The sequence below is a fragment of the Calidris pugnax genome, unplaced genomic scaffold, assembly GCF_001431845.1.
Source record: "Calidris pugnax isolate Ruff unplaced genomic scaffold, ASM143184v1 scaffold27, whole genome shotgun sequence".
NCBI lineage: Eukaryota > Metazoa > Chordata > Aves > Charadriiformes > Scolopacidae > Calidris > Calidris pugnax.
The window spans coordinates 15,395,143-15,421,527 of NW_015090893.1; the positions used below are offsets into that span (position 1 = coordinate 15,395,143).

Below are 26,385 nucleotides of genomic sequence, written 5' to 3' on the forward strand. Positions count from 1 at the left end.
GTCATATTTATATTTTTGATTTTATTTTTAATTTTTATTAAAAAAACCAACCATTATTAAAAACAAATCATTTACTGGAAGGCTTCAGCCAGGGAGAAGTCTCATTTCAATCTCGTGAACAAAACGCAGCACAGTTAAAACCCATAGGCATAAACAAAACCCGATTAAAAAAAAAAAAAAAAAAAAACAGCTCGAACCATAGCTTATAATTATGCAGTTTCCGCAATGTCAATAGAGAGGCTTTTGTTAAAAGCCTTCAATTCAGAATTTCATGGAAGACTTTAAAAACATAGGGGAAGAAGGAAACACATGCTTGTTTAAAAAAAAAAAAAAACCCAGAAAAAAATTTGCTTGCGTAATGGTTAATTAATTCAACAAATTTACTTCCTCCAAAGCAAAAAACCCGATTAAAAAAAAAAAAAAAAAAGAGAACAGCTCGAACCATAGCTTATAATTATGCAGTTTCCGCAATGTCAATAGAGAGGCTTTTGTTAAAAGCCTTCAATTCAGAATTTCATGGAAGACTTTAAAAACATAGGGGAAGAAGGAAACACATGCTTGTTTAAAAAAAAAAAAAAACCCAGAAAAAAATTTGCTTGCGTAATGGTTAATTAATTCAACAAATTTACTTCCTCCAAAGCAATCACTGATCGCCCAGCCATACAGTTGGCCCCTGGTGATGTATTTGCTCAGAAAGCTGAACATACACAATACCTGCCAAGTCATTCTGGCCAAAATTTCCCAGTTCTGGCTCCAGTTTGGTGGGGGATTTCAGTGAGATCATACCTGGCTTCCTGCTTTGGGAGCCTGGAGTTTGCAGTGCCAGTAGGTACCACGAGGATTCTGGAAAGGGGGCTTTAGTTCAGCCCCTTTCGGACCCCCCCTCAGTGAGACAGCACCAAGATGAGCACTAAGCTTCTCTCTGAGCTCCTGAACCCGAGCACAATTTTAGCACCTGCCCTTATATGAACATATCGAGCCCAAAACTGGGTGTGTTAAAAATTGCAAATTAGTGACTACTTTGTAAAAAATCAAAAAAAAAAACAACCAACCCAACCCCAAACTTATCCTCAGTGTGGGAACTTTAAGGTCAAAACCAAATAAAAACGGTTTTAAAATATATACATATATATATGGCTTTCCATTTTTCCTATCCATTTCATTGGAAACAAAAATAAATTTAAGGGTGGTATTTGGTTTTTAGAAACGATTCTGTCCTTCTCTTCAGCCGTCAGACGGAGCGGACGGGATGGAGGTGCTGACTGCGGTTCCTCGCGCTGCGGCTCAGAATCCACCCGAGTTCTCCTTCATCCTCGCCAGTAATCGGGAGTAGACGGGTGCTGCAAGGAGAAGACAGAGTTGGGTGGGACAAAGCAAGCATCTACCTGTCCCCTCCCCTTTCAAACTCCTCTTTAAGGGGCAGGGATGTACAATGGAAATTAGAAACAAGTTAGAGAAGTTGTTTTACCTAGTCGAGGATTCCTCTGAGAAACCTGCATTGGAAGAAAAGACAAGGTTTTCATAAATGCAACAAACCTCTGACAGCTCTAAGAACAGTTTGTATGGCAATATATTTAACCCTGGTCTCCAAAAAACTATGGATGAATGACTCTTCATTATTGGAAGGTGACGTATATAGTACCATGCCAAGGTTACATTCACAGTAGGCTTCATGTTGCAAAATGTATTATTTCTTATATAATCAAATCATGCGAGAAAAGAGGATTGGTCATTCCATGAAACACGTACTCTCACTCTCTTTGGAAATCAAAATCTGTGTGTGACATTACCTTCCAATCATTACTACCAAAATGTAATTTCAGTAGTTCTACAGAGATTTTTTTTTTTTTTTGTCCTTTACCTTGGATAACGCAGACGCCTGTTTGAAGATTTCTAACGCGGGATCCGCAGGCTCGTCACCTCTCTCTTGTGGCCTCAAAGCTAAGGGTGGGACATAGATAGCATTGAAATACTCTTCAAAGCACACAGCCTGCTTCCTTCCAATAGCTTGGAGGATGTGTTGAAAATCCCAGAACAGACTAATCCTCCTCAATAAACTGAAGCAATTGCTATCTGTCACCTCTCCCTCCCAAAGCATCTCTGCTGCGACGGTGCAGCTCTAGATATTGCTACCCAAGGACCTACCCTGAGGCTGTAACACAGAGTTCACAGCATAAATGACACCATTCGTGGCCATGATATCACTTTCAGCAACTGGCTCCTTGTTGATATGTATTACGTGGTTTTTCTGTTCAGGAAAATGAAAAAAAATGTAGAAAATGAGAAACTTTTGTCATCAGTGGTTTCCAATTTTATTTAAAAAAGCCCTCACTTTGCATTCATTCATTTACTTTGTGGCTGTAGGCATTTTCATTCCTCTTGCCAATTAAGGAGAATATAAGAACAAATTACAGCCTGAGCAGTTTGTCCTGGAGTGGCTGGTGGCCTTTGGAGCTGGTGGACTTTCTTGGTGCGGTGGCTGGGAATGCTGTACCATGGCAGAAGAGCACATCCACCAGCTCCCTGGTGGCAGCAGGCACTGCTGCTCATGCCAAGAGGGGTGGCATCGGAGATGGCACCAGGAGATGGCAGGTCAGGGCTGGACACGGGAAGAGTCTAGCATGCAAGTTGGCCAACTCAATGCCCTTGGAAACACTGGCCTTTCCATTTTTATCCTGCATTTTTTTCCTTGCGCACAGAGTGGGTCTTGAGTTATTTATTTTCTGAAATAATTTTTTTTTTCTCAGTAGAGAATTCTATATTTTCTTAATGTCGTGCAGAATTTGTGAAATGAAATTACACATCTAAATAAATCCTGCTGCGTTAAAGGAGCCCATGCCGAGATCGTTTTTGTTACACTAAAAAGATGTGTTAGTTGAACAAGCTATTCGTTTAATTTATTTATGCTTTTTCCCCCATGACTCAGGTTTAAATTTATAACAGCTCCTGGAAATCATTTACAATTGGCCTTCTGGGGAGAAAGCTGAAGCAAACCACATTTCAAGGCTGCCAGCTTGTTGAAATGAAGACATGGCAACATTCCCTCCTCTACAGCCCAAAAAACACTGTTTGGTGGGTCTGTGCACACATGTAGAAGAGGTTCCCACACCATCCAAATGCACACAGACAAACTTTGGTCCTCAAGGTGGACAGCTAAAACACAGCCCCCAGCCCTGCTGACTGCAAACCCCATCTGAGGTGACTCACCATGCTGATCTCCAGTTTATCTCCCTGCATGGACTTCAGCCTCACAAGGGCATTGACCGCGCCGCTCACCAGGATCTCATCAGCGATGTGGAACTTGAGGATGTTGGCAAGCTCCTTGGCATTACCTGGGGGAAGAAAACATTTACATTTGCAAAACAGCATCAGCGCTGGCTTCCCGTATTTCATGTGCTGCAATGACATTACATGGAAAATATCATCATTTCCTGAAAGTGCAAGGAAAAAAATGTAAAATTGAAAAGACTGGGAAGAATGACCATGGTTGGAGCTGGTTAGGATATTGAGGCCATTCCTGCCTGGACAGGTCAGGATCCCATCGAGTCCAGAAGGACACTCTTCCAGTGTCCAACCTTGGTATGTACCAAACCTGCCCTATACATGAAACCCCTATCTCTTGTTTTTTTCAGTCCCTCATTCTCTCACTGTGTAGGAAGGGGGAAAGTGCAGGAGAAGTGTCACTAATGGCTTGCAGGTTGCTGGCCTGATCCCTGTCCCACTGAGTGTCTCGTTCTCTAGCTGAGCTTTGAAGCAGATCTCAGGAAGACAAGGTGATTCCCCTTTGCCATCTGTTTTTCCAAAAAGGCAATGATGTGCACAGCATGGGCCAGCAGCCCTCCTCCATCTTCTCCTTTGGAGGATGTGGTGTCAGTGGCAAAACCCACAGAGAGGTGATGGGGAACAGCTAGTGCAAAGACTGCCTCCATCCACAAAACCAGAGCAGCTCCTTCAGCAAGGGGTTCTTTCACTGCCCACAACTGAATACACTGGGAGCTGTTTTTCCATTACAGTTTTTCTAGGGTGGCCCCAGTTCACACTGCATGTTCTCACCAGTATGATTCACTTCTTCATCAGAAGCATAAGCTAAATATTTGCGTGAAGAAAGAAGAACATCTGAAGTGTCTGCATCTGGGATACTTCATTCCTGTAGCCGTTTACAATAGCTGCAAAACAGTTCTGAAATATTTATGTATTAAGCACTAGACTGGATGTGCAGCCTGATATTACCAGTTCCTCCATCCCTGCACTTAAAAGGATAACCAGCTACCATGGGCACATGCTTCCCAAATTATGATGTCAATGTTTGGTTGGGGTTTAATGATGAGAAGACATCACACTCAAATACCTGGCATTGTTTCCAACCACAGCTGGTTTTCAACATGAACGAAATAGAAATCGTGCTGCTTATCCAGAAGAGTGTTATTAAACATTCCCATGCATTTTTCCACACCCAGCCTGCACGCCTGTGCTTTTTGGGATACTGGTCTTCATCTGTGCTAGACTGGAATAGTTGTTGTCTTCTCAGGATCAGATTGGGCTTCCTGCTTTGTCCACGTACACATAGATGGAGCAACAGCTCCATCCTTTCACTGCTTTAATTTCATGCAGAGTAACTTGAGGCTGAATGTGGACCATGTTTTCTACTTGCAAAACTTCCTTTAGACACCCTGATCCTGTGTGGATCTGACTGCCACGTTCTCACTTCTTTCATCCCTGACTTGCAAGGCAGAGATCTCATTGGTTTCTCTAGAAACACCTTGGGGTTATCTTGTTTACACCAGCCAGCACAGCCAAATTTAAGTCATAGTGAGTTTGTAGCACAGAGTACAAATGTGTGTTCCAAGCACTAGAAAAGTATAAGCCCACACTTTGTGTGAGAGTTGAGTGCCATCCTCAGTTTTCTGCTGGACAGGGCTTATCCAAATGAGTTGTGTAGGAAGCCCACCCTCTCAACAGACAGGGCCAAAGAATGAGAAATGGCAGAAGAACTTAGCCATTCCTCCCCTACCATGCCAATAACCCACCGTGGCTGTTCATCTAAATGCTCTGAAAATGCTCACCCATTAGTTTGTTCAGTTCCCCTTGGGGCATGGCTCGGAAAGCTTCGTTTGTTGGAGCGAACACGGTGAAGGTACCCGGCCTGTTCAAGTTCTCCGTTAGACCTGCAGACTGGATTGCAGCCACCAACGTACTGCAAGACAAAAATACATAAAATGCTTCACTGTAAGTTACTTCTGGTGGTCATGTTGTGTTCAAAAGAGAGCTGTGAAGTTACAATTGCAAAATCCTGCTGGGGTCCAGCAAATCACAGAATCACAGAATTATTTGGGTCGGTAGGGACCTTAAAGGTCATCTAGTTCTAACTGCCCTGCCATGAGCAGGGACAATTAACCAAATCAATTAACCATAAAAGTTGATTAGGTAGGAAATGAGCCTGGGAGGTCCAACCAGAACATCTGAGTAATGGCAAAGCAAGCTGGGAATGCTGAATCATTGGGGACCACATGGTAGTGAGGAGACAGAGAGGGCTGGCCACAGTGGCTCTGATGGGCAGAGATGGCTTCAGAGCCAGCTTCTTACTGGATTAAGTGGGACCACACACAGTTCATTGAAGGGTTATTTGAAGTCTTGCTCCCTATAATTTAGGGATGAGACCATGGTTTTGGATGCTCTTTCTATGTTTAAAAAAATAATACATATAGTCATGACTACGACCCATAGTAAATAGAAACTGCTTTGGCAGCTCTTCTCCTAACTAGCACTTAAGAAGAGCAGAAAGGTCACCTGAAGCGATGGTCTGCCTTGAGAACATCCATCACTGAGCCCGACGGTGGAGTCAGCATTTTGTCCACACTAAACAGGGTCCCAAACCTTCCTCTCTTGTCATGGGCAGCAATGCAGGCATTTTCAATGCAAAGGTTCTGCAAACAAAATTGCACCAAAAAAAAAATAAATTTATTAACATACGCTTCAAAAGAGAGATTTTAATACTTTCCACAATGCTGATTTTATTAGCATATGCTTCGAAAGAGAGATTTTAATACTTTCCACAATGCTCAATTACACTTTTTACATGATATCCGTAACATTACAGACATCAAGCATCATTCAAGCAGGAACTTACGTTGCGGTACACAAAAACTCTCAGCTCCCTGTCACCAAGAGTCTGTAGTTTCTGCCCATGGTAAAGATATTTAGAGGAGAGCTGGTCTTTAACAATGTGGTTCAGAAGCAAGTTTTTCATGTTGCTGTCAACGGTGGGGAGTCCATCTACAGCAAAAGTATGGAAGGAACCAGTCATTCACTTAAAATGACCATTGAGACACTAAAAAAGTGCAAATACAGAGTATTATCTGCATCAGGTTTTAATTTTAAAGCTAGATGTCTGTAGCTGAGACATTGGAATGAGCATTTCCATGCTCCTGCACTGAAACTGGGCTGAAGACTGAAGCAGATCTGTGGCCCAAACGGATGGAAGAAGGGGCTTTACTCCCCGGTTTACCTTTGAACGCATCATTCACTGGGGCAAGGAGGGTCACTTGCTCACTGCCAGTTAGATGGGAACTGAGACCAGCTTGTCTGAAAAGGTCCATAGACTTGGAAACTTCAGATTCTTGTGCCAACTCAAACAGGGTCTTAGCTGAAAAGAAAAGCAACACATAGTAACCTTGCATTGAAGGCAATCCCCCATAACTACAAAATATCTACTTTCTCTAAATCCAGTATCTCCTTGGCAAAATAGACAAAAGAGAAGCCACAGAAAGAACGATGCAGAAAGAACAAACCAGTACCTGAGTCTGGGATCAGCAGCTCATTAACAAAATGTACGACGCCGTTGGTAGCCAGGACATCCTTGTTGGCAATGATGGCCTTCCCATTGAGGGTCAGCTCTTCCCCACTGCAGCCCACATCCAAGGTGGTTCCTTCCAGAGTCTCCATCGTCAGGCCAGCGATGATGGCCTCAGCACACATGGCTGACTTCAAGATGTGATGGTTCAGCAGGTCTGTAAGAGAAGCAAGTGTCTTAGTGAGCTGGAAAAATCAGCTATGAAATTATTGCATCTTTTAGGGGTCCTGTTCAACGGCAAGGGCCTCCTGCACAGCACTGTATATGGGGCTCCACTCCAAAAGATGTGAGTCATCTTAATTCAGTCTGGTTTTAATCCAGAAGCCTGGAGGAGTGCCTAAAAAGAGTAATTTTTATACACCTTTGTCAATTTCAAAAGGTTTTATGTGGTTATTTGACTCATCTGCTAGGGGCAGTTACATTGATTAGGTGCTAATTTTCTTGCATCTTGCTGGATTGATAGAAATCCCCATCACATATAGAAGTGCTAGAAGAAAACTTGGAAAAGGGACTGCTTCAGCCCTCTCCTCCATATCTGGATAACACTTTCTCTGCCACATCTACATGCCTACCATGTCTACATCCAGAGAAGTCTTGGCTCTCCAGTTTAAAAAGCTGGACCCTGTCAAATGTGTTTACTGCAGCTGGTACCAGAGTGTACCGAGGAGCTGTTCACATGCCCTGGAGAAGGAATTCAGAAGAACTGAATACCCTTCAGTCTCTCGATGGGCTCAGACTTACCCCTCAGGGCTTCTGGGTCCCCCAAGATCCTGTTCAGTGTTTCTCGTGGGATCTTCTCAAAGGCTTCATTGGTTGGAGCCAAGAGCGTGTACTGGCCTTCGCTTTCCAGCAAGCTGTTGAGGTCAGAAGCAGCCACAGCAGCCTTCAGAGGAATGAGAATAGAGGGTAAAACACATTCAGCCAGAATACAAAGGTCAGCAACTTTGTCCAGATGCACACTAAGGGCCAGATTTATTAAGGCTTTTATAATTTCAGAGGACTTACAAAAAAACATGAATAGCTTCTTTCAGCCCTTTGGTGCCTTTATAAATTTGACCTGGCCCCGTGGTTCTTTTGTGCTCCAGAAATTTGAGTACAAGAGTCCTTTTTTGGCAAAATTGAGTGCTAGTTCAAATACCCCAATATGCCTGGAAAGGGTCACAGCAGTTCCAGTGAAGAATTCAGATCAGAACCCACAGCTGGCTAAATGCAAAACCCTTGTGCTTTTTAAGTTATTCCTTAACTTGGCAGATATTGAGGCAAATAAATTGGTGGTCATAAAATCTGAACAGTTAATATCTCCTAAGGCTAAGATTCCTATAGAAGAGTGAGAGGCCAGACTCTGTCTACATCTCTTTACTGACAGCAATAGCAGGGCAACAATTATTCTTATAAAACCCTACTTGTGCTGATATCAAACGCTTCTCTTCCTAAAGTAAAATGAACGATATCGAGGCAAGGATCTTATCAGCAGCTTTAGGGTCACAGCACCCATGGACCAGAAAGCTCTTTGTGACAATTCACTGGGAGTGGGACGACTGACCATCTTTAAGGAGCCCTGGAGCACGCGTGGGGTGGACTCACCCGAAGAGTTTCCAGGCTGTCCTCAGTTTCGATGATCTGCTGGATGCTGTTGGTCGTGGTGGCGATGACTTTGTCGATGACGTGAACCACTCCGTTGGTGGCGTGGTGGTCAGCTTTCAGCAGCCTGGCACAGTTCACAGTCACAATCTGCAGAGGGAAAGAGCCACGGGGTGTTACGTGCACTCAAACAAGAAGGTAAAGCAGCCTCTGCTGGTTTTCCATTTCAAACGCAGCGAGCGCTGTAATATTGAACCAGCAGGAGCAGAAATGCGGTTTCCTAAAAAAACACACGGAGAATGAGAATGCTCTATCAAGAATGTTTGAAATGGTTCGTGTTTAAAGAGCTTTGAAAATAAGCAGTGGTTTTGTCTACCCTGCATCACCAAGACTAAGAAAATATGCAAAACCCAATACTCTAGGCGAGCAGACTGTTATACAGCAATTTGGCCAACTTCCCTTCAACAGCACCGATGAAACTATCTGCTTATAAATATTATTTACAAGCTCCTTCTAAATACATATCCTAAATCAACAGCTATCAACATAAGCATTGCAGAGTCCTAGAGGTCCAAGGAGAGTGTAGGAGGCACAAGGCAGCACAAAAGCAAGCCCCCTGTGGGTAGGTTTAATAGAAATGTCTTACCCCGTTGGGATAGTGGTGGATCTGGATAGGCAGGTCCTGATACATTGAGTTCAGTGTTGTCCCGTGTTTCAGATCATCCGTGAGGACCCGTTTGTCCACCATGTGGTAGCGAAGGGCATTGAGTAGCTCAATGTTAACATTACTGACTAAGGAATCCAGAGTTTCCTGAAAAATCAGAAAAATGCATCTTTCAGTGTTGACAAATACACTGGGAGACCTTCCCCAACAGCACTGTCCTCGCAAAAGGCTCAGCTGGTGGAGGTTTGGGGTAGAAGATTGGTAGTGGGGATAGCCAAAAAGAAGCCCCTTCCCTGCCCCAGTAACTGTTCTTGCATTTTTATGGAAAAGTGATTTAAATGTGGGCTGTAACTGGATAGTGTTTGTACAATTGGGACTCTCCCCAAGATGCTCCACTAGGGTCGGAGCACTGGCAGGACAGCAGTGACAATTTCAGGAGTGGAAATTTCACAAGACACAAAGTGAGAAAATCAAAACTGACGTAAAGGAGATTTATATGTAATGGAGCATAGGAACACACTGATGCAGAAAGGCTGCAGGTTTACAGAGGCTCCGGTTGGGACTGGCTACTGGTGCAAATTAGTAAGAACAACCAGAGTGGTTACCACCAGTAAGGGTCAACAAGAAAAACCAAAAGCGATGGAAAGTCTCTTGTTGTGGGTCTTACTGCAATCTCAAAAGGTAAGAAGCAGGGAAAACTGAATGAGGTGATTTTTCCATCCACCTGCTGGAGAACATCCACATCTATCTAGCGCTAGGTCTTTCAGAAACAAACCTCTTTAACTGATAGACCAGTACAGTTATATTCCTACAATTGCCATCACAGAAATTCAGAGTCTTTCCCACATCAGGACTGTCTGTTCCTGGACAGGAACTGGATTCAGAACCCTGCAGAGAGGAACCTCCACTGGAAAAAGCCAAAGGAAGAGGAAAAAGAAGAGGAATTATATCTTACAGCAGACAAAGATGCCCAGGCCTCATTACTCGGGGCAAAAATTGTAAAACTTCCAGGTCCTTCGATTTCTGGCCTTAGGTTAGACCGGTCAGAGTAGAGCTGTGTGGTGGCAGACCCAACAACTCCCAGGGTTTCGTAGATGTTGGAAAGCGGCAGCGCTGAAAGAAGAGAAGGTTATGTTCCCAACACATCATTCATCCTTCCTGCACTGCACTGAATTACAGGAGAGCTGCTGGTGAGAGCACGTGGGGAAGTGAAGCACGTCAGGGAACTCGTATCTGTTCATTAATTAGATAATAAATAATCATAGCCTGACAGCTCCAGCCTCCGTTACAGCCGTGTAATCCAGGCTCTCCTGCACCTCTGCAGGTTTAAATGGAGTTACTCTGGATTTATATGGGTGAGAATTGAGGCAAGCAAAGGTGTGCATTGCTTTCACCCACTCCTTGTTTGTGCTCGTGTTTTTGGTGTTGGGAGCTGGCAGTTCTCCACTGGTCTCCACTGACCCATCCACACCAGCCCACGTGGTTAACTGGGCGGCATCAAACTTTTGTGGAAGGAAGCGTTCAGAAAGCAAAAGCAGAATCTGTCTTTCTTCAATAAACCCACTTAATTCCCTCCCAACCCCCACCAGTGTGCCTGAACTCTATTTTCTCCTAAATGCAGTTTTGCTAACCTCGTGCTTGCCAAAACAAAAATGAGCAGGGATTGGCAGAGCTGTCTGCTACTCTATCCTTCCTTTGTATCGCCTTTCCAATATAACTATATTACTCTTCGGAATAAGTAGTTCCCCATGGCCCTCTCCTGCTTGATTAAGTTTAATTATAACCAAGGCTTTAAGTTGTCTGGAATATTTTGGAGCTGATCTGGCACTCAGCTGGTGCTCTGCTGAGTCCATTTTTGACGTGTTCAAGGCAATATTGTGCAAAAATTGCAAAAACGAAATCCACTTTGAGTAATTTTCTAACATTTCCCTTTACTAGGCAGCTGTATAATTTTAAGAAGTCTAAAAAATGTCAAACATATTTTTACCAGCTGGGCAGCCTTTTTCTCCAGGAACTTTTTCATATCCAGGACAGCACTCGTAACTGATTACTCTGCAATAAGAGATGGATATGGCAGATTAACTGACAGCGTCTCCTGCTTTTTTCCTATTTGCTATAGTTTTGGGGTTTTTTTTCCATCTATATTTGGTGATGCTTCTAAGCAGACTCTTCATTAGAAACACAGACTTGAACAAAAGACAAACCACAATTTTTATCTCCTTCAGGGCTGCATGTTGCCAATTTCTCCACAAACCAAAAGCAGACACAATTTCTTTTCAAAACCACGTTTTCCAGGAGACTTTGTGCAAACAGTGGATGGAAACCGATGTCACAGTCCCAACAAGATAACCTACGTGAGACGCTGCAAGCACTGGTTCATTTTGGGCACATTTCCCACGGGATTTGGGGATCTCCCCGGCTGACTGCTGCTGTCACATCTGATCACTGTTGGGGCAACACATCACAACTCCAGTTACAGCTGCTTGGCCAAACCAGCCAAGCCTTTCCCCTTCATTTCACCCCTTTCCTGTCCACCACCAGAAATTATTTGTTTGCTTATGGCAAAATCCACAAGACAGCCCTGGATGGGAAGGAGCATCCTTGGTCTTGGATGCACTGGCAGAAGGGCTTGGGATAAAAGTCCCACCAAGGACAAACTTCACTGGTGGTGGCACGTGCCTCCATGGGCACACTGGGCAGTACTGCAGCTCACCCATCTTTGCTAACGTTGGATATGTCCGTGTACCCTCAGCACAGCATTTGCTTCTGGCTGGCAGCAAACCCTGCTGCTCTGACCAAGCACCATCCCCTGGTAAAACCACAGGGGTGACAGACCCCATCCTGGGGAATCAGGGCTGTCCTGCAGATCTGCAGACCCCAAATAAGCAAGAGCCTCCTGAATATTGCATCCATCGTCAGCAGTTCAATGGGATTTGAAGGTCATCTGATTGTCAAAGCTGGCCATTTGAGGGAGTACGTTTTGATTTTAACAGGAGGGAAAAGGGAAAAAAGGGGAAAAGGGAAAAAAGGGGAAAAGGGAAAAAAGGGGAAAAGGGAAAAAAAATCAATCGAGAAGTTGCCCATTTATTTCTCACTGGGGACTCTTTCACCTTATGCTTGGTGTGAAAGAAGCAAGGCCATCTGATTGATGGGCTAAGAGAGGGAGGGAATAGGTGTTCCTCCCAAAGACAAGCGTTTCCTCTGTGCTCCTGGTTGGATTGGAGACAAGTAGGATGCTGTAGCGCTGAGCCTCAGCACACTCACTCAGAGAGAAAGGAAAATCCTCAAGCTTCAGATATTTGTCATCATTTTAACACTGTTAACAAACAGTGGAAATGCCTGGGGTTTAAGAGGGAATTCTTCAGGGTAATTAAGAGCCAGTAAGTGAAACAAATACCTGCTTTTCTGTGACAGAAGCAAATAAATTCTGTGTCACGGTTTCCTAAGAGAATTACAAAGCAAACCCAGACTGATTGTCTAGACATTATATATTCCATGTGGGAAAGAGTTTGCCTAAAGCAATCCCTTCCTTTGACTACTGGAGATCTTAACACCCTGCTGCTCCACTTTCCCCAGCCCCCCCCGTCTCGTGTTCATTAGAAACACACATTTTCTCCCCCCACCACTTCCCTCCCCTACCTCCGATTTTTCTTTTTTTCACCCTAGAAACTAAATCCAGTCTAGACAGTTCCCCTGGTTCAGACCTGTAATCAAAGACGAAGAGCTGATTAAAGAGAAATCATTCCAAAGTTCAGCATAAGTAATTCCTGAGTGCTGACGTAGGCTTTAAAAGGCTTATTTATAGATCGATCGGAGATTAATGAGCTGTGACGAAGGGGCAGGAGGCTGATGCACTCAGCCTGCAGCGCAGGGAGCTCGCTGCCTCGGGGCTGCCCCAGCAGCCAGGCGCCTGCCGGGAGGGGAGGGCACTGGGAAGGGATGGAGGGACCACATCGCCTGCTTTTCAGCAGGTTCATGGGCATCTCCAGCACCATCCCACAAGGGAGGAAGCCCAGAGGCCAGTAATGGAGCCAGCTCCACCCATGCAGGGGCTTTTCCAAGCCCCAAGTCTCACTCGCCCACTGAAGTTGACATGCCAGCATCATCTGGCATTTTGAGTTGAGCACCAGAAAAGTTCTGCAAAGGGCCAGGTGAACGCAGAGGTGCTCAGCCAAGTCAGCAAACACTTGGCTTTTTTACACCTATAAGGACAGGGTTTGTAAAAACAGCTTCAGCTTCAGTCGTTTGCCCCACCATGTCTGGTGGGTTTGGTGGAAACACAAGGAAACACAAGACCACCCAACCCACCCAGAGGCAAGCACCAGAAAAGTTCTGCAAAGGGCCAGGTGAACGCAGAGGTGCTCAGCCAAGTCAGCAAACACTTGGCTTTTTTACACCTATAAGGACAGGGTTTGTAAAAACAGCTTCAGCTTCAGTCGTTTGCCCCACCATGTCTGGTGGGTTTGGTGGAAACACAAGGAAACACAAGACCACCCAACCCACCCAGAGGCACATGGGCATCATTCAAGAGGTCGCTCAGGGCTGGGAGAAGGGCATCCTCCCCGCTGGTCCTGCAGCCACCTCCAGCCCTTGGGGAGGAGCAGCACAGCCATTTCTGAAGGCTGCTCTGCCCCACATGCAGGACTCTGCATCTCAATGCTACAGGACCCTACACATCCGTATGGGATGAAGGCTGCTCCTTTGACATGTCCTCCTCCAGTTGGGTCGGAGCCACAGTCTGCTGACCAGGGAGGAGCATTTATTTGACACCATCGGGGGCAAAAAGCTCATGGGAGAGAATGTGGAAACCTCACAACCACTGCACCATGTACCAGGTTCTGCACAAAAACCCTTTGGAGTTGCCAAGTCCATCCCCGTTCCTGGTGCCTGCTCAACAGCTACACACCACTACGCTGGGACACGGCGGGTGCCAGCGATGCGGGTTAAATCAGCAATGCCCTCCTACAAAGAGCATGAGTCATCCGCTCTGCAACCCCTCTGCCCACAATTTCCTGACCTCCTCATTGAGTAATTTCAAGTCACATCTCTTTTTTCAGCCACTGGTTTGCAAACGTTGTATTTCTGAAACGTCTATCTGTGTCTGACGGCAGAAGCAAGCTTCCTGGCTTTTATTAGTCATTGTTTCACTGCTGGTGCAGTCTTAGGGTCTGAAATTAAATTTTAAGTGCATTTTTCAAGGTAATAAAAATAAGCTTAGGCATATATTAGTGAATAAAGATCCATTTGTAATAATTTCCTGTAATAAAATCCATATGTTTTGTTTTTGTAAAATAAGTGCCAGAGAGTAATTTTTTTTTCCCCCCGAACTGAGGAAAGTACATCAGACAAGAAAAGGAAAGTTAATTTAAAAGATAAAAAAAAGAAGGAGAATGTATTAAGGGGAAACTTACTGCCACTAGTTATTCATCAAAAATAATCATAGAAGGAGAATGTATTAAGGGGAAACTTAACTGCCACTAGTTATTCATCAAAAATAATCAAAAACCAAATTTCTGTAAGTTGTCTTTTCATTCTCAAGACAAAAAAGTGTGTGGGGACGCCTTCAATTGCAACCCCAGTGCTGGAAGAATGAGTCCTGTGCATAAGGGAGATAGGAAAACATAAAAAAACCACAGGCACAACGATGAGAATATACTCTAAATAAACTATTTCTTTGGCTTTGGAATAACCAACAGTGGAAAATTACCTAATTACCAAAACAGTCTTGTTTCAGTGCTCATTAAAATCAAAGCAGTGTCAGACTTGTTGCCAACTGTCTTATCTCACTTCATCAGCAAGTAATGCAACGATAAAAAATGTACATAAATCCTCTATCTAATTTCTCCCTGACTGTGTGAGCCAATACCTCAGCAAAGAGAAGAAAAACAAAGAAAAAAGCAGGAAAAAATCCTGATGCATGAAATGAAATTTCCATCAAGAACATCCAGCCTCAGTAGAGCATTTCACCTCCATGGACCAAAAGATGCTGCTCAAGAGGAATGCCTGCAGAGCCTCACCAGCCCCTGCCTCACAACCATGACCTATTTGTTTCTGGTGAGAGCTATGGAGCTCTGAGTTGATGTACCTGGAGACAAGACCAGGTTCATCCAGGTCTTCTAAGCTAGCTTTCCTTGCTGGTGCAGTCACTCTGCAGGAGCTCAGCTTTGCTTCTGTGCAGTACCTGGTCTCTCACTGATCTCCCTCCCTCCTACTTATTTGAAACAGTGCTCAGAGCAGGAAAAGCAAATAAATCAAAGCAGTCAAAACTATCTTCCTAGAGCTAGGTATTGGTACCTGCAGCACGCATCCAGCTTGTGGCACCACTGACCCTTTAAGCAACTGAGAAGGATAACAGACAGGTTAAATGTGAAGTAGGTGAGATGGGTCAAGTGTCTCCTATCCCAGGTGGTGTCACAGGTGGGAAAAACCTCTTAGGAGGAGGAGGGCAATGACCATGCTCATCCCAGCTCCACCATCTCACCTGAGCTGATGGCGTGGATCCTCCTGCCAAGAAGAGGACAAAGCTCACAGCTTCAGGAGAGGACTTCTGACCTCAGATCTCAAGCAAGGGCTGGATCCACCTGGTTATGCTGATGAACATGCCAAATCCTGACTTTTTCTGGGATTTAAAGGCAGCTGGTGTTCTCAAAACCTGTCATGGACCAGCTCAGTCCCATAAAACAGGCCGGTTTTGAGGGTTCATGCTGAGCACCATGAACTGTGCCCACACATGTTCTTGGGTGCTGATGCCCTGAGCACACCACAGCATCAGGCCCCTGACACTGGTTTAAGTATTTGACTGCTGCAGCAAAACACATTGTGTCCTTTATGGCCCAAATGTCTCCTGATTGCTTCCATACGCCAGGAACATCATGTCCAGTGGGAGCCATCACCAGCAAACATTTGTAATCAGAGCTGTCCCAGGGTCCTCCGGAAAATGTGAGTCAAGGCACACGTCTTTTGTTCGGCACAAGCACTGCTAAAGGGCAAAGTAGGGCTCAGGCTCAAAGATGACTAGGAAAGGAGAAGAAGACAATAATAGCCATTGTGGAGGTGATGCAAAGTGAAGAATAGCGAGCAAATTCCGTGTATAATGGGAACATTAGCTCATAGGTTAACAGGCAGGTTAACGCTGTGTATGCTTTTCTCTCAGCGATGCATCATTGGATTAGATACTTGAATAAAAGCAGAGAAAATAAGGTTAGAAGAGACCATCCCCTCTCCTCCAATGAAATCATGAAACATTGCCAGATGCTAGTTGTTCCACCTCTTTCTGGGGATAAATGGATGAGTTTGTCAAGTACAACTGCACACTTGGGTTACTTGAGCTTAGTTTCTCATTTGCTTCAGAGCTGAAGAAATCTGTGGCTGGATCGCTTTGCCTTTCAGTGCTTCTAACAGCAAAGCCATCCCACATCCACAGCTGAGTCATGTTTTCTTTGGAGACGTACTAAGCTACTCTGTTATCAGAAGAGGCAATGATGATTCCATACTGCCATTCCATAATCTTGTCCATTTTACGTCAAAAAAATCCACCATTTGGCCAAGATGAGAGCCTGAACTCTAAACACCCAAATAAAATCTTCCCACATTTGGTGGTTTGGTAAAATTAAAGGGAGGGAGCTGTTTGTTTTTTACAACATTGCCTCTCCTTTTTGTTCTTTTTTTTTTCCTCCTGTAAAGACAATTGGACATACGGGAAACCACGATACATCCTCACTGTATGGTAGTGCAATATATCCTCCTGAAGTACACAATTTTCCTCTTTTAGAAGAATTAATGGGTAGCACGATGAAAGGCTGAAGTCCATGCACAGTGACAATTCTTGTTTGGCCCTCCCTCCTCACAACACCAACACCAGACACATGAGACAAATGCCAACGGCCAAATGAATCCCATCACAGCCAAACCCATACGGGCAACCAAAATAAAAGCTTATGACAGTTCAAGATCTCAACATCTGCTGTTTACTACAGCAACAGAATTTATTTAATGTGCAATAAAAATCAGTATGTTCCTAAAGATCTAATTACAAATTACATTGGACCATACCAGAAATGCATGAGATGATTTTCTGCTGTTTGTTCTTCTTGACCCTGCAGATCCAGGACCAGGCTCTGCTCCCCACGGCCAGGGACATTCAGGGCTTCTTTGCATCGATACTGGGTAATGTGGTGGTGTGTGCTAAAGTGTGGGCCAGCAAACGTGTCTGAAAGCCCAGTTTGGCCTACACCAAGGAAAAAGATTCTCTGCTCCTGATCTACAGCCTGGCAGATAGTCAAGCATGCATCTCCTTAATTATCTGCTGACTACATCTTTCAAAAGAATGTCCCGAGGCTGCTTACACAGATACTTTACGCAACAGCTACTTGAATATTATTGTTTGCACTTTTAGACGTGGAATTGGCCTGCAAGTCTAATTAACTTTCCTGGTGGAGTCATCAGAGAGCGTTGGCTAAAACCGACACCTCTTTCTCCTTATTTCTGTTTTTCCTTCCAAAGCAAACATGTGTAGCTGAATTTTACGTTACCTCCACTATCCATCAGCTCTGGGTTGCCCTTTCCCCCACCCCCTTTTTTTTTTTTTAATCTAGGCAGCATTGAGCCTGAGCATTGAGCATGAGAGACCCAGTGAAATAGGAGAAAACATCTGGTACATGCTTCATGACAGCATTGAGAGCTACATAAGTATACATAGAAATGCAATTAGAATAAACCATCAGGGCTTGTATTGACATGGTACTTTCCATTCTTAACATCAAAGTGTTTTGGGATTATGTTTGCTGTTTGAGAGGAAAAAAAATAAGGCACAAGTATTTCTTCAGGAGTAAAAGGTTATAAAAAAGAAATTCTTCAGATGTATACACGTTAAGCCCACGCTGTGGGCTCTGACACCCCATGTCTGTCACATTGTCTCCTTCTCCCACCCAGCACCCACCTCCTCGACAGGGTGTCTGGGGAGACCCCGGCCGGCGTTGGGTACTTACGTTGCCTTCCCACAGATCTTCCTCTGGTACCACTGCTTGCAGTTGGTGAAGTATTTCCTGTTGGTGCCGATCAGCTTCTGCACCGCGCACACGTTGGGGCTACAGGTGACAACAAAGCAGAAGAGGGTCTGGTAAGCCTCCCTCCTCTCAGGACTGACCCCCCAGCACAGAGCCAGCCCCCGCCTGACAGCAGCCAAAAAGCCCCGTTGGGGTTGCAAGGGAGGGAACTTGGAGAGCCTCAAGTCAACTTGCTAGATCTGACAGTATAATGACTAGCGTGGAGTGGAGGAAGCAGTGAAAGAGGTCTCTCTTCACTCTGCCAGGGTAACTCTTTCCTCACAGAGTGAAAATCTTGACTTTTCACCAAAATACCAAGAAATTAAGTTTAAAATAATACTTCGGTCAGTATTTTTATGGTGAACAGCTACTTACAATTTGGGATCTCAGCTAAAACCTGGAAAAGTTATGCAATAGTTCAAATCCTTCCCCCCAAAAAGCCATTATTTTATTGTTTAGGACATAAAGAAGGACAGATGCTTACCAGCCTATGGACCAACTTGTACCAAAACCAGAAGGGGTACTTTTGCTGTATGATAGCTCATTCTGGACATGGACATTTAGCTTCTGAGGGGGAAAATGAGCAAGTGGCACTGCCCACTCCGGCTTCAACACACCAGGTATGAGAGCACAGATAGACAGGGGCTGTCATAGGGTACCGAGAGCTGCTTCACAACCAGAAAAGTAGACACTTGGTGTCACACGTGTGAATAACCCCACCAAGAGCTGACTGCAGCCTTACAGCTTTCTAAGAAATGGTATCACAGCGACTAAAGATGTGGTCAAACAGGAGCTGGGAGTTTACTTTCCACTGGTTTGGCCAGCACAACATTTCCCCGCTCAGCCTGGCTCATCATCTCCATGGCCTGTGGCCAGCAGCCCTGGCCATGGATGTGGGCAGTGATGAGATATGATTTATGGATCTGGGTTGCAAGGCCACTGACTGCCCCTGGGCTTGCGTCAGAGGTGCAGCAAACACCCAAGCGAGCTGGGGATGCTCAGCTCAACTGAGACTGGGTTCCCATCACCAACACCACGGGCAGCGGCACCGAAAGTATGCGCAGTATTGGCTGCCAGGCAGATGGAGGGAAAACAAATAATTAAGCAAAATACGTAAGTCATCGCTCCAGCCCGTCAGACGTGCTCTGCACCATCCAAAGCAGAGTTCTCATTTGTGCAAATGAAACTCCAGATGGGGCCTGGAGATGCCGTTGAAAAGGTCTTGTTGATCTGTTTAGAAAAACAGACAGCAGCCTCTTTCATGCTGGGTCTGACCGAGGGGCTGCATCTGCTGTTTACTACAGCAACAGAATTTATTTAATGTGCAATAAAAATCAGTATGTTCCTAAAGATCTAATTACAAATTACATTGGACCATACCAGAAATGCATGAGATGATTTTCTGCTGTTTGTTCTTCTTGACCCTGCAGATCCAGGACCAGGCTCTGCTCCCCACGGCCAGGGACATTCAGGGCATCTTTGCATCAATACTAGGTAATGTGGTGGTGTGTGCTAAAGTGTGGGCCAGCAAACGTGTCTGAAAGCCCAGTTTGGCCTACACCAAGGAAAAAGATTCTCTGCTCCTGATCTACAGCCTGGCAGATAGTCAAGCATGCATCTCCTTAATTATCTGCTGACTACATCTTTCAAAAGAATGTCCCGAGGCTGCTTACACAGATACTTTACGCAACAGCTACTTGAATATTATTGTTTGCACTTTTAGACGTGGAATTGGCCTGCAAGTCTAATTAACTTTCCTGGTGGAGTCATCAGAGAGCGTTGGCTAAAACCGACACCTCTTTCTCCTTATTTCTGTTTTTCCTTCCAAAGCAAACATGTGTAGCTGAATTTTACGTTACCTCCACTATCCATCAGCTCTGGGTTGCCCTTTCCCCCACCCCCTTTTTTTTTTTTTAATCTAGGCAGCATTGAGCCTGAGCATTGAGCATGAGAGACCCAGTGAAATAGGAGAAAACATCTGGTACATGCTTCATGACAGCATTGAGAGCTACATAAGTATACATAGAAATGCAATTAGAATAAACCATCAGGGCTTGTATTGACATGGTACTTTCCATTCTTAACATCAAAGTGTTTTGGGATTATGTTTGCTGTTTGAGAGGAAAAAAAATAAGGCACAAGTATTTCTTCAGGAGTAAAAGGTTATAAAAAAGAAATTCTTCAGATGTATACACGTTAAGCCCACGCTGTGGGCTCTGACACCCCATGTCTGTCACATTGTCTCCTTCTCCCACCCAGCACCCACCTCCTCGACAGGGTGTCTGGGGAGACCCCGGCCGGCGTTGGGTACTTACGTTGCCTTCCCACAGATCTTCCTCTGGTACCACTGCTTGCAGTTGGTGAAGTATTTCCTGTTGGTGCCGATCAGCTTCTGCACTGCGCACACGTTGGGGCTACAGGTGACGACAAAGCAGAAGAGGGTCTGGTAAGCCTCCCTCCTCTCAGGACTGACCCCCCAGCACAGAGCCAGCCCCTGCCTGACAGCAGCCAAAAAGCCCCTCTGGGGTTGCAAGGGAGGGAACTTGGAGAGCCTCAAGTCAACTTGCTAGATCTGACAGTATAATGACTAGCGTGGAGTGGAGGAAGCAGTGAAAGAGGTCTCTCTTCACTCTGCCAGGGTAACTCTTTCCTCACAGAGTGAAAATCTTGACTTTTCACCAAAATACCAAGAAATTAAGTTTAAAATAATACTTCGGTCAGTATTTTTATGGTGAACAGCTACTTACAATTTGGGATCTCAGCTAAAACCTGGAAAAGTTATGCAATAGTTCAAATCCTTCCCCCCAAAAAGCCATTATTTTATTGTTTAGGACATAAAGAAGGACAGATGCTTACCAGCCTATGGACCAACTTGTACCAAAACCAGAAGGGGTACTTTTGCTGTATGATAGCTCATTCTGGACATGGACATTTAGCTTCTGAGGGGGAAAATGAGCAAGTGGCACTGCCCACTCCGGCTTCAACACACCAGGTATGAGAGCACAGATAGACAGGGGCTGTCATAGGGTACCGAGAGCTGCTTCACAACCAGAAAAGTAGACACTTGGTGTCACACGTGTGAATAACCCCACCAAGAGCTGACTGCAGCCTTACAGCTTTCTAAGAAATGGTATCACAGCGACTAAAGATGTGGTCAAACAGGAGCTGGGAGTTTACTTTCCACTGGTTTGGCCAGCACAGCATTTCCCCGCTCAGCCTGGCTCATCATCTCCATGGCCTGTGGCCAGCAGCCCTGGCCATGGATGTGGGCAGTGATGAGATATGATTTATGGATCTGGGTTGCAAGGCCACTGACTGCCCCTGGGCTTGCGTCAGAGGTGCAGCAAACACCCAAGCGAGCTGGGGATGCTCAGCTCAACTGAGACTGGGTTCCCATCACCAACACCACGGGCAGCGGCACCAAAAGTATGTGCAGTATTGGCTGCCAGGCAGATGGAGGGAAAACAAATAATTAAGCAAAATACGTAAGTCATCGCTCCAGCCCGTCAGACGTGCTCTGCACCATCCAAGGCAGAGTTCTCATTTGTGCAAATGAAACTCCAGATGGGGCCTGGAGATGCCGTTGAAAAGGTCTTGTTGATCTGTTTAGAAAAACAGACAGCAGCCTCTTTCATGCTGGGTCTGACCGAGGGGCTGCTTGCTTGCCTACCAAAATTAACAAAAACAGAGTTTGTACCCTGACCACCAAGTCATCCTGCTGCCGTACTTGCTTCTCACTGGCATTCCATATTTGTCTCTCTCCAAAACAGACCAGCCTGCCCATCGTTAGTGTGAATTAAAGCAAGGGTCTCCTATATGTTGGCTAACTCCTGCGCTGGTCTCAGCAGGAGCTTGGCTTGCCTTCAATGAGCCTTTGTTGGTGTGGCTGCTACGGAGGCAGGATCCCACCCTGTGCAGCCCCAGCACCTTCGTCCTGCCCCGAGGGGAAAGTGAGGGCCCCAGGGACCCACAGGAATTAGGCTCATCATTTCCCTCATTACTGCCATACCCAGTAATGGTAGTTTGTGTCTGCACTAAAAGCATTTATTTCCCTTTCTATATACAAGGTGAGGGGCAGGGAGAAAGAATCTACTGAAAAAAAAAAAAAAAGTTAGAAATCACAAAGCCAAACTTTCAGCTGGTGGCAAACTGGCCCGGGCTCAATAATTTCCACCCCAAATCATCGCTTAGAGAGACGTCTGTGCTCTCTGACTCAGCCCACCTCGGCTACCCTGGCCCCGCCGCCGCACCGAAATATGGTTCCAATTACATCGAAATTCCAAACCTTGCCTCGATTTCAGCGTCTGGCTGACGGCAGTGGACAATCCCTCTAATATTCATCTTGACAAGCCTGGCTACTGAAGGACTTGTTTGATCATTTCCCCCGTATCCCCGGGAGCAGCCTGCCAAGAAAACCCTTGCGCCTTCAGGACGGCGTTGAACCCGGCGCTGCCTTGCTCCCTCCTCCCTACCCGGGACAGCAGATCCATGGGACTGCTGCTCCCTCGCTGATTTATCAGGGAAAACTTCTTCCCAGTTTTCCCTCAGGGTGGAAAAAAATCCCCCCCCCCCCAGGGCCGTGTTATCAATGATTCCCACAGGCAGGCTGTAGTAGCGGCTCCCCGCGGTGCGTGTTCTGGTCCTTTGCCCAGTCTGGCTTAAAATGAATTTGTCAACACTCTCCCCTCTCCTCGTTGGAGTTCATCACCTCTGCCATGCCGTTCCCAGCCAGCCGCCCTGACTCGAGGATAAAACTGCCTATTGTTCCCCTTCAGCTGAAGCCTTCCACTTGGCAGGCAGCAGCTGGGAGCTGCTGGGGTAGGGGCTGCCTTTGGGAAGGGGCAGAGAAGAGCAGGATCTACCCTACAGCCCCAACTACTTGCCATCACCACGTCCATGAAGCCCCCCTCAGCATCACGTAGTGCCCACAAAGCCAAGCATCCTCCCAGGTTTTCATCTTCAAATATTACTGTTCCTTACATACTTCTCAGCTCCTTTCCCAGACATGAGCTGATTCGCTTTTTTTAAGAAAATTAATGAAGATGTACAAGTTTTGCTGCAGAGCCAAGCTCTGCCACCCAACTCGCTCTCAGCTCAATGGGAGCATTGATGGTGGGGGGAGGATGCTCACAGCAGAAAGGGTGGCAATCCTCCTAGCACATCCCTCTGGAGCTCCCTCCCTGAGCAAAACAACACGCCTCACATCCAAGAACTTTTTGGGCTGGTTTTGTGTCGCTGTATCTTTTTGGCCCATCACTACCCAATGTTCAAAATTCAGTTGACGTTTAAAAATTTAGCTCGGTATAAACCGCTTTCTCCGTCAGAAAGTGACCAGTGAGCAAAATGCTGCAGCTGGATTTATCTCAGCGTGACTTCACTTCATCTGGAAGCCTTGGCATACTGATTCCTTGCCCCTCTCAAAGATTTCAGGCACCAGCACATGGACTGCAATCACATCTTACCTCTATTACCTTGTGCCTCCATTGATTGTACAGGGAGTAACAGGCTTCTCTCTGCAGAGACGACTGCACTGATTTACACTGGGACTGCACTCACTTCCCCAGTCTGAGCAAACTTCTGCCCCAGGGCTATCAGCAGAACTGGATATTTACTTAGTTTCAGATCACATAGAGAGGAAGGGCAAGACTCACTCTATTTGCATGTTAAGTCACTGTAATTCTGTCATTACTGAGGTTTTACAAATAGATATTAGCCCAGAATTTGTCTGCTGGGTTCTAGACCTGATAGACACATAAACAGCATAGCCCTTCTCACTGGGACCTGGATCCCTGCCAGGTAATGTATCAAACTGCAATATTTCAGTCTTTTTCTTTTTTTTTTAAAGCGTTCCATGACCCTGCCTTCAGCAACCCATTTAAATGGAAGCTACAGTTCAATCAATGTCACCCTCCTGAGAGACAAAAGCCAGCTGAAAGGTCCGGCATCCCTTCACCCTTCCTACTTCCCAATAAATTTTAAAAACACTGGGATTAACCTTGGATTAGTCTCCTACCTATCAAAGAATATTCAAACTACTCAATCCATACCATATTGTCCATTTAGAGAGGTCTACATGCACTTCTATTTTTTAATATTCCTTATCTCAGGAGGTTTATGAGTAACTAAGCGATTACTTTTGTCAAGAAAACTTTCAAGACTTACTGGGGTGTTTCCAGTTAAGAGTAAGCTGGTGCCCACCCCACAGAGACACTTCTCTGCCACTGAACCACTTTTTCTTTCTTTTTCTATAAATTCACGAAAGCGAGAATTCCTTCCACAAAATGTTTAACCGTTCGAAATCTGTGGGGTTTCCCCCCCTCCCGCCCCCTTCCCCTTTTTTTTCTTAACGGGGATAGACCGATAAAAAATCAGTGAGGGGTCTAAAACGCCATCTGGGATATTAAGCATCCTGAGGAAGGAAGTTATCCAGAGAAAAAAGAAAAAAAAAAGTTATTCCAGGATGAAAGAAAAAGTCGTTATCTGAGGAAGAAAGGAAAAGTCTTATCCGAGGAAGAAAGAAGAAGTCGTTACCCAGAGAAGAAAGCCCCCCAGCCCGAGTTTCCCCGCGGGCAGGGCCGAGCTGCGGGATGCCCCGAGCTGCGGGATTCCCCGCGGCGCCTCCGCACCCGCGCAACGGCCGGAGCCCGGCGGCGGCGCACGGAGCCGCGACCCATTGCGGGACCGCTTCCCGCCGGGATTTGTGGAAAAATACGGCGGGGGAGGGGAGGAAGGGGAAAAAAGGATTTCCCCCCCCATTCCCCTTCTTTTTTTCTTCCCCGGCGGGGGGTGGCGGAGAGCCGCGCTCCCTCCGCGCTTACCCGTGCTGCCGGCCGCGGAGCCGGCTGTGCTGCAGGACCTGCTGGTACGGGGACTTGGCGGCGACGGCGAGACCCAAGGCCAGGGCCAGTAAGAGCAACGAGGGGCTCGCCATGGCCGGGAAGCGACGGGATGGGACGGGACGGGCCGGCGGCGGCCGCGCTCCCCCGTTAAATGCGGCGTCGGGCTCGGGGGCGGGGAGCGGAGCGGGGGGGAGCGGAGCCGCCGCCCGGCCCGGCCCGTTCCCGGAGGGAGGGGAGGGGAGGAGAGGGGAGGAGAGGGGGCCGCCCCCCGGGAAGGGCATCCATCCATCCGTCCATCCATCCGTCCGTCCCCCCACCCACCCGTCTGTCCGTCCGTGCCCCGCCGCTGCGGGAGGCAGGGGTGTCCTCCCATCCTCCCGTCCAGCTCCCACTTCCATCCCCAATTCCTTCTTCTTCTTGGACTTTTTTCCCCTCCATCCTCCTCCCACCCCAGCCGGCACTCAGAGCAGGGCGGTTGGACTGGAACCATGGACCCCAACCTCTCTGGGACCCCCCCACCCCACCCTGGGGAGCTTTCCTGGCTGCTCTGCCCCACAGCTTGGTGGAATGCCACCCCTGATACCTTCTTAGCGCCTTCTGGCATCACACCACCCCCTCCCAGCATCTTCCAGCACCATCACGGGTCACACATGTTTGGTTGAAACCAAAGCAGGAGCCGTGAGGTTGCCATCAATATCCCCCTTGGCCACGTTGCTTGAGTTTACAATACGTTTTGGGGGTGAGTTTTGTGGCCAGCCACACACCACCCCATTGCTCTGAAGGGTCACAGACACCAAGGTGCTGGTCGGTCCATCATGGCTGGTGGGACAGGCCCCCAGGAGCATCCATCCTAGCAGCTCCTGTGGGAAAGCCCCATTCCAGCCAAGGGCAGAGAGGGGTCCGTGGTGCTTGTAAAGGTAACGGCAGCAGAGGAGTCAAACCCTCACTTGAGGCTGTCATCACCACGGGCTTCCCCGAAGAGAGCTCTGGCAAAAGTCCTAAAGAGGCCAAAATGTGGGTGAAGCACAAGCAACTGAGGTCCTTTGGGCACTAAGGGACAGGGAAGACTCGAAGTCACCCGGTCCCCAGTTCATCCAACCTGACTCACCGCAGCATCCAGTGTTTATACTGGTTTTGCTCTGACTGGACTGACACCAAACTCAAAGGGCTCTTTCCTCCCTAAATCCTCCTGGGAAGCAGAAGGGGTCTTTTGTGGCCACTTGCCCTTAGGGACAGGCTTCTGCAAAACCCTGGTGTTGGCTTTGCAGACTGGGCAGTGGCCAGAAAGGGCAGCTGCTCTGTAAAGGATGGGAACTGAAACACATCCAGTGAGCAGCCACCAAGCCAAACAGAAGAAATCTTTAGCAGTAATAAACACTTTGAATTTACAAAGATTTCCCCCCCCCC

The 26,385-nt window shown here is 46.4% G+C and overlaps 1 protein-coding gene across 2 annotated transcripts; it reads right to left on the reverse strand.

Annotated features, from left to right (window-relative positions):
* Positions 1-403: 403 nt before the first annotated feature.
* TGFBI (transforming growth factor beta induced) lies at positions 404-25,137 on the reverse strand. Of its 2 annotated transcripts, none has more exons than XM_014948287.1 (17): positions 24,958-25,137; positions 18,083-18,181; positions 11,083-11,147; positions 10,051-10,208; positions 9,078-9,242; positions 8,435-8,581; positions 7,592-7,733; positions 6,795-7,007; positions 6,506-6,643; positions 6,128-6,273; positions 5,788-5,924; positions 5,064-5,194; positions 3,208-3,332; positions 2,146-2,248; positions 1,862-1,941; positions 1,469-1,493; positions 404-1,340 (listed from the first exon to the last, which is right to left on the reverse strand). In XM_014948287.1, exons 1-17 carry the CDS (start codon positions 25,068-25,070, stop codon positions 1,285-1,287), a joined length of 2,043 nt encoding a protein of 680 aa, XP_014803773.1. In that variant the 5' UTR covers positions 25,071-25,137; the 3' UTR covers positions 404-1,284. The 2 variants fall into 2 exon arrangements, with proteins under 2 accessions (XP_014803773.1, XP_014803774.1); XM_014948288.1 differs by lacking the exon at positions 18,083-18,181 and adding an exon at positions 20,455-20,553.
* Between the last annotated feature and the right edge of the window lie 1,248 nt (positions 25,138-26,385).

What these genes read in the sequence shown, in the direction of transcription:
- TGFBI (XM_014948287.1), bottom strand. Translation starts at nt 25,070, where the DNA reads ATGGCGAGCCCCTCGTTGCTCTTACTGGCCCTGGCCTTGGGTCTCGCC. An exon ending in TCCACCACTATCCCAACGGG is followed by an intron (nt 8,582 to 9,077) that starts GTAAGACATTTC and finishes TTCCCTCTGCAG; the next exon opens with ATTGTGACTGTGAACTGTGC. An exon ending in ATAAACTGGAGATCAGCATG is followed by an intron (nt 2,249 to 3,207) that starts GTGAGTCACCTC and finishes TTTCCTGAACAG; the next exon opens with AAAAACCACGTAATACATAT.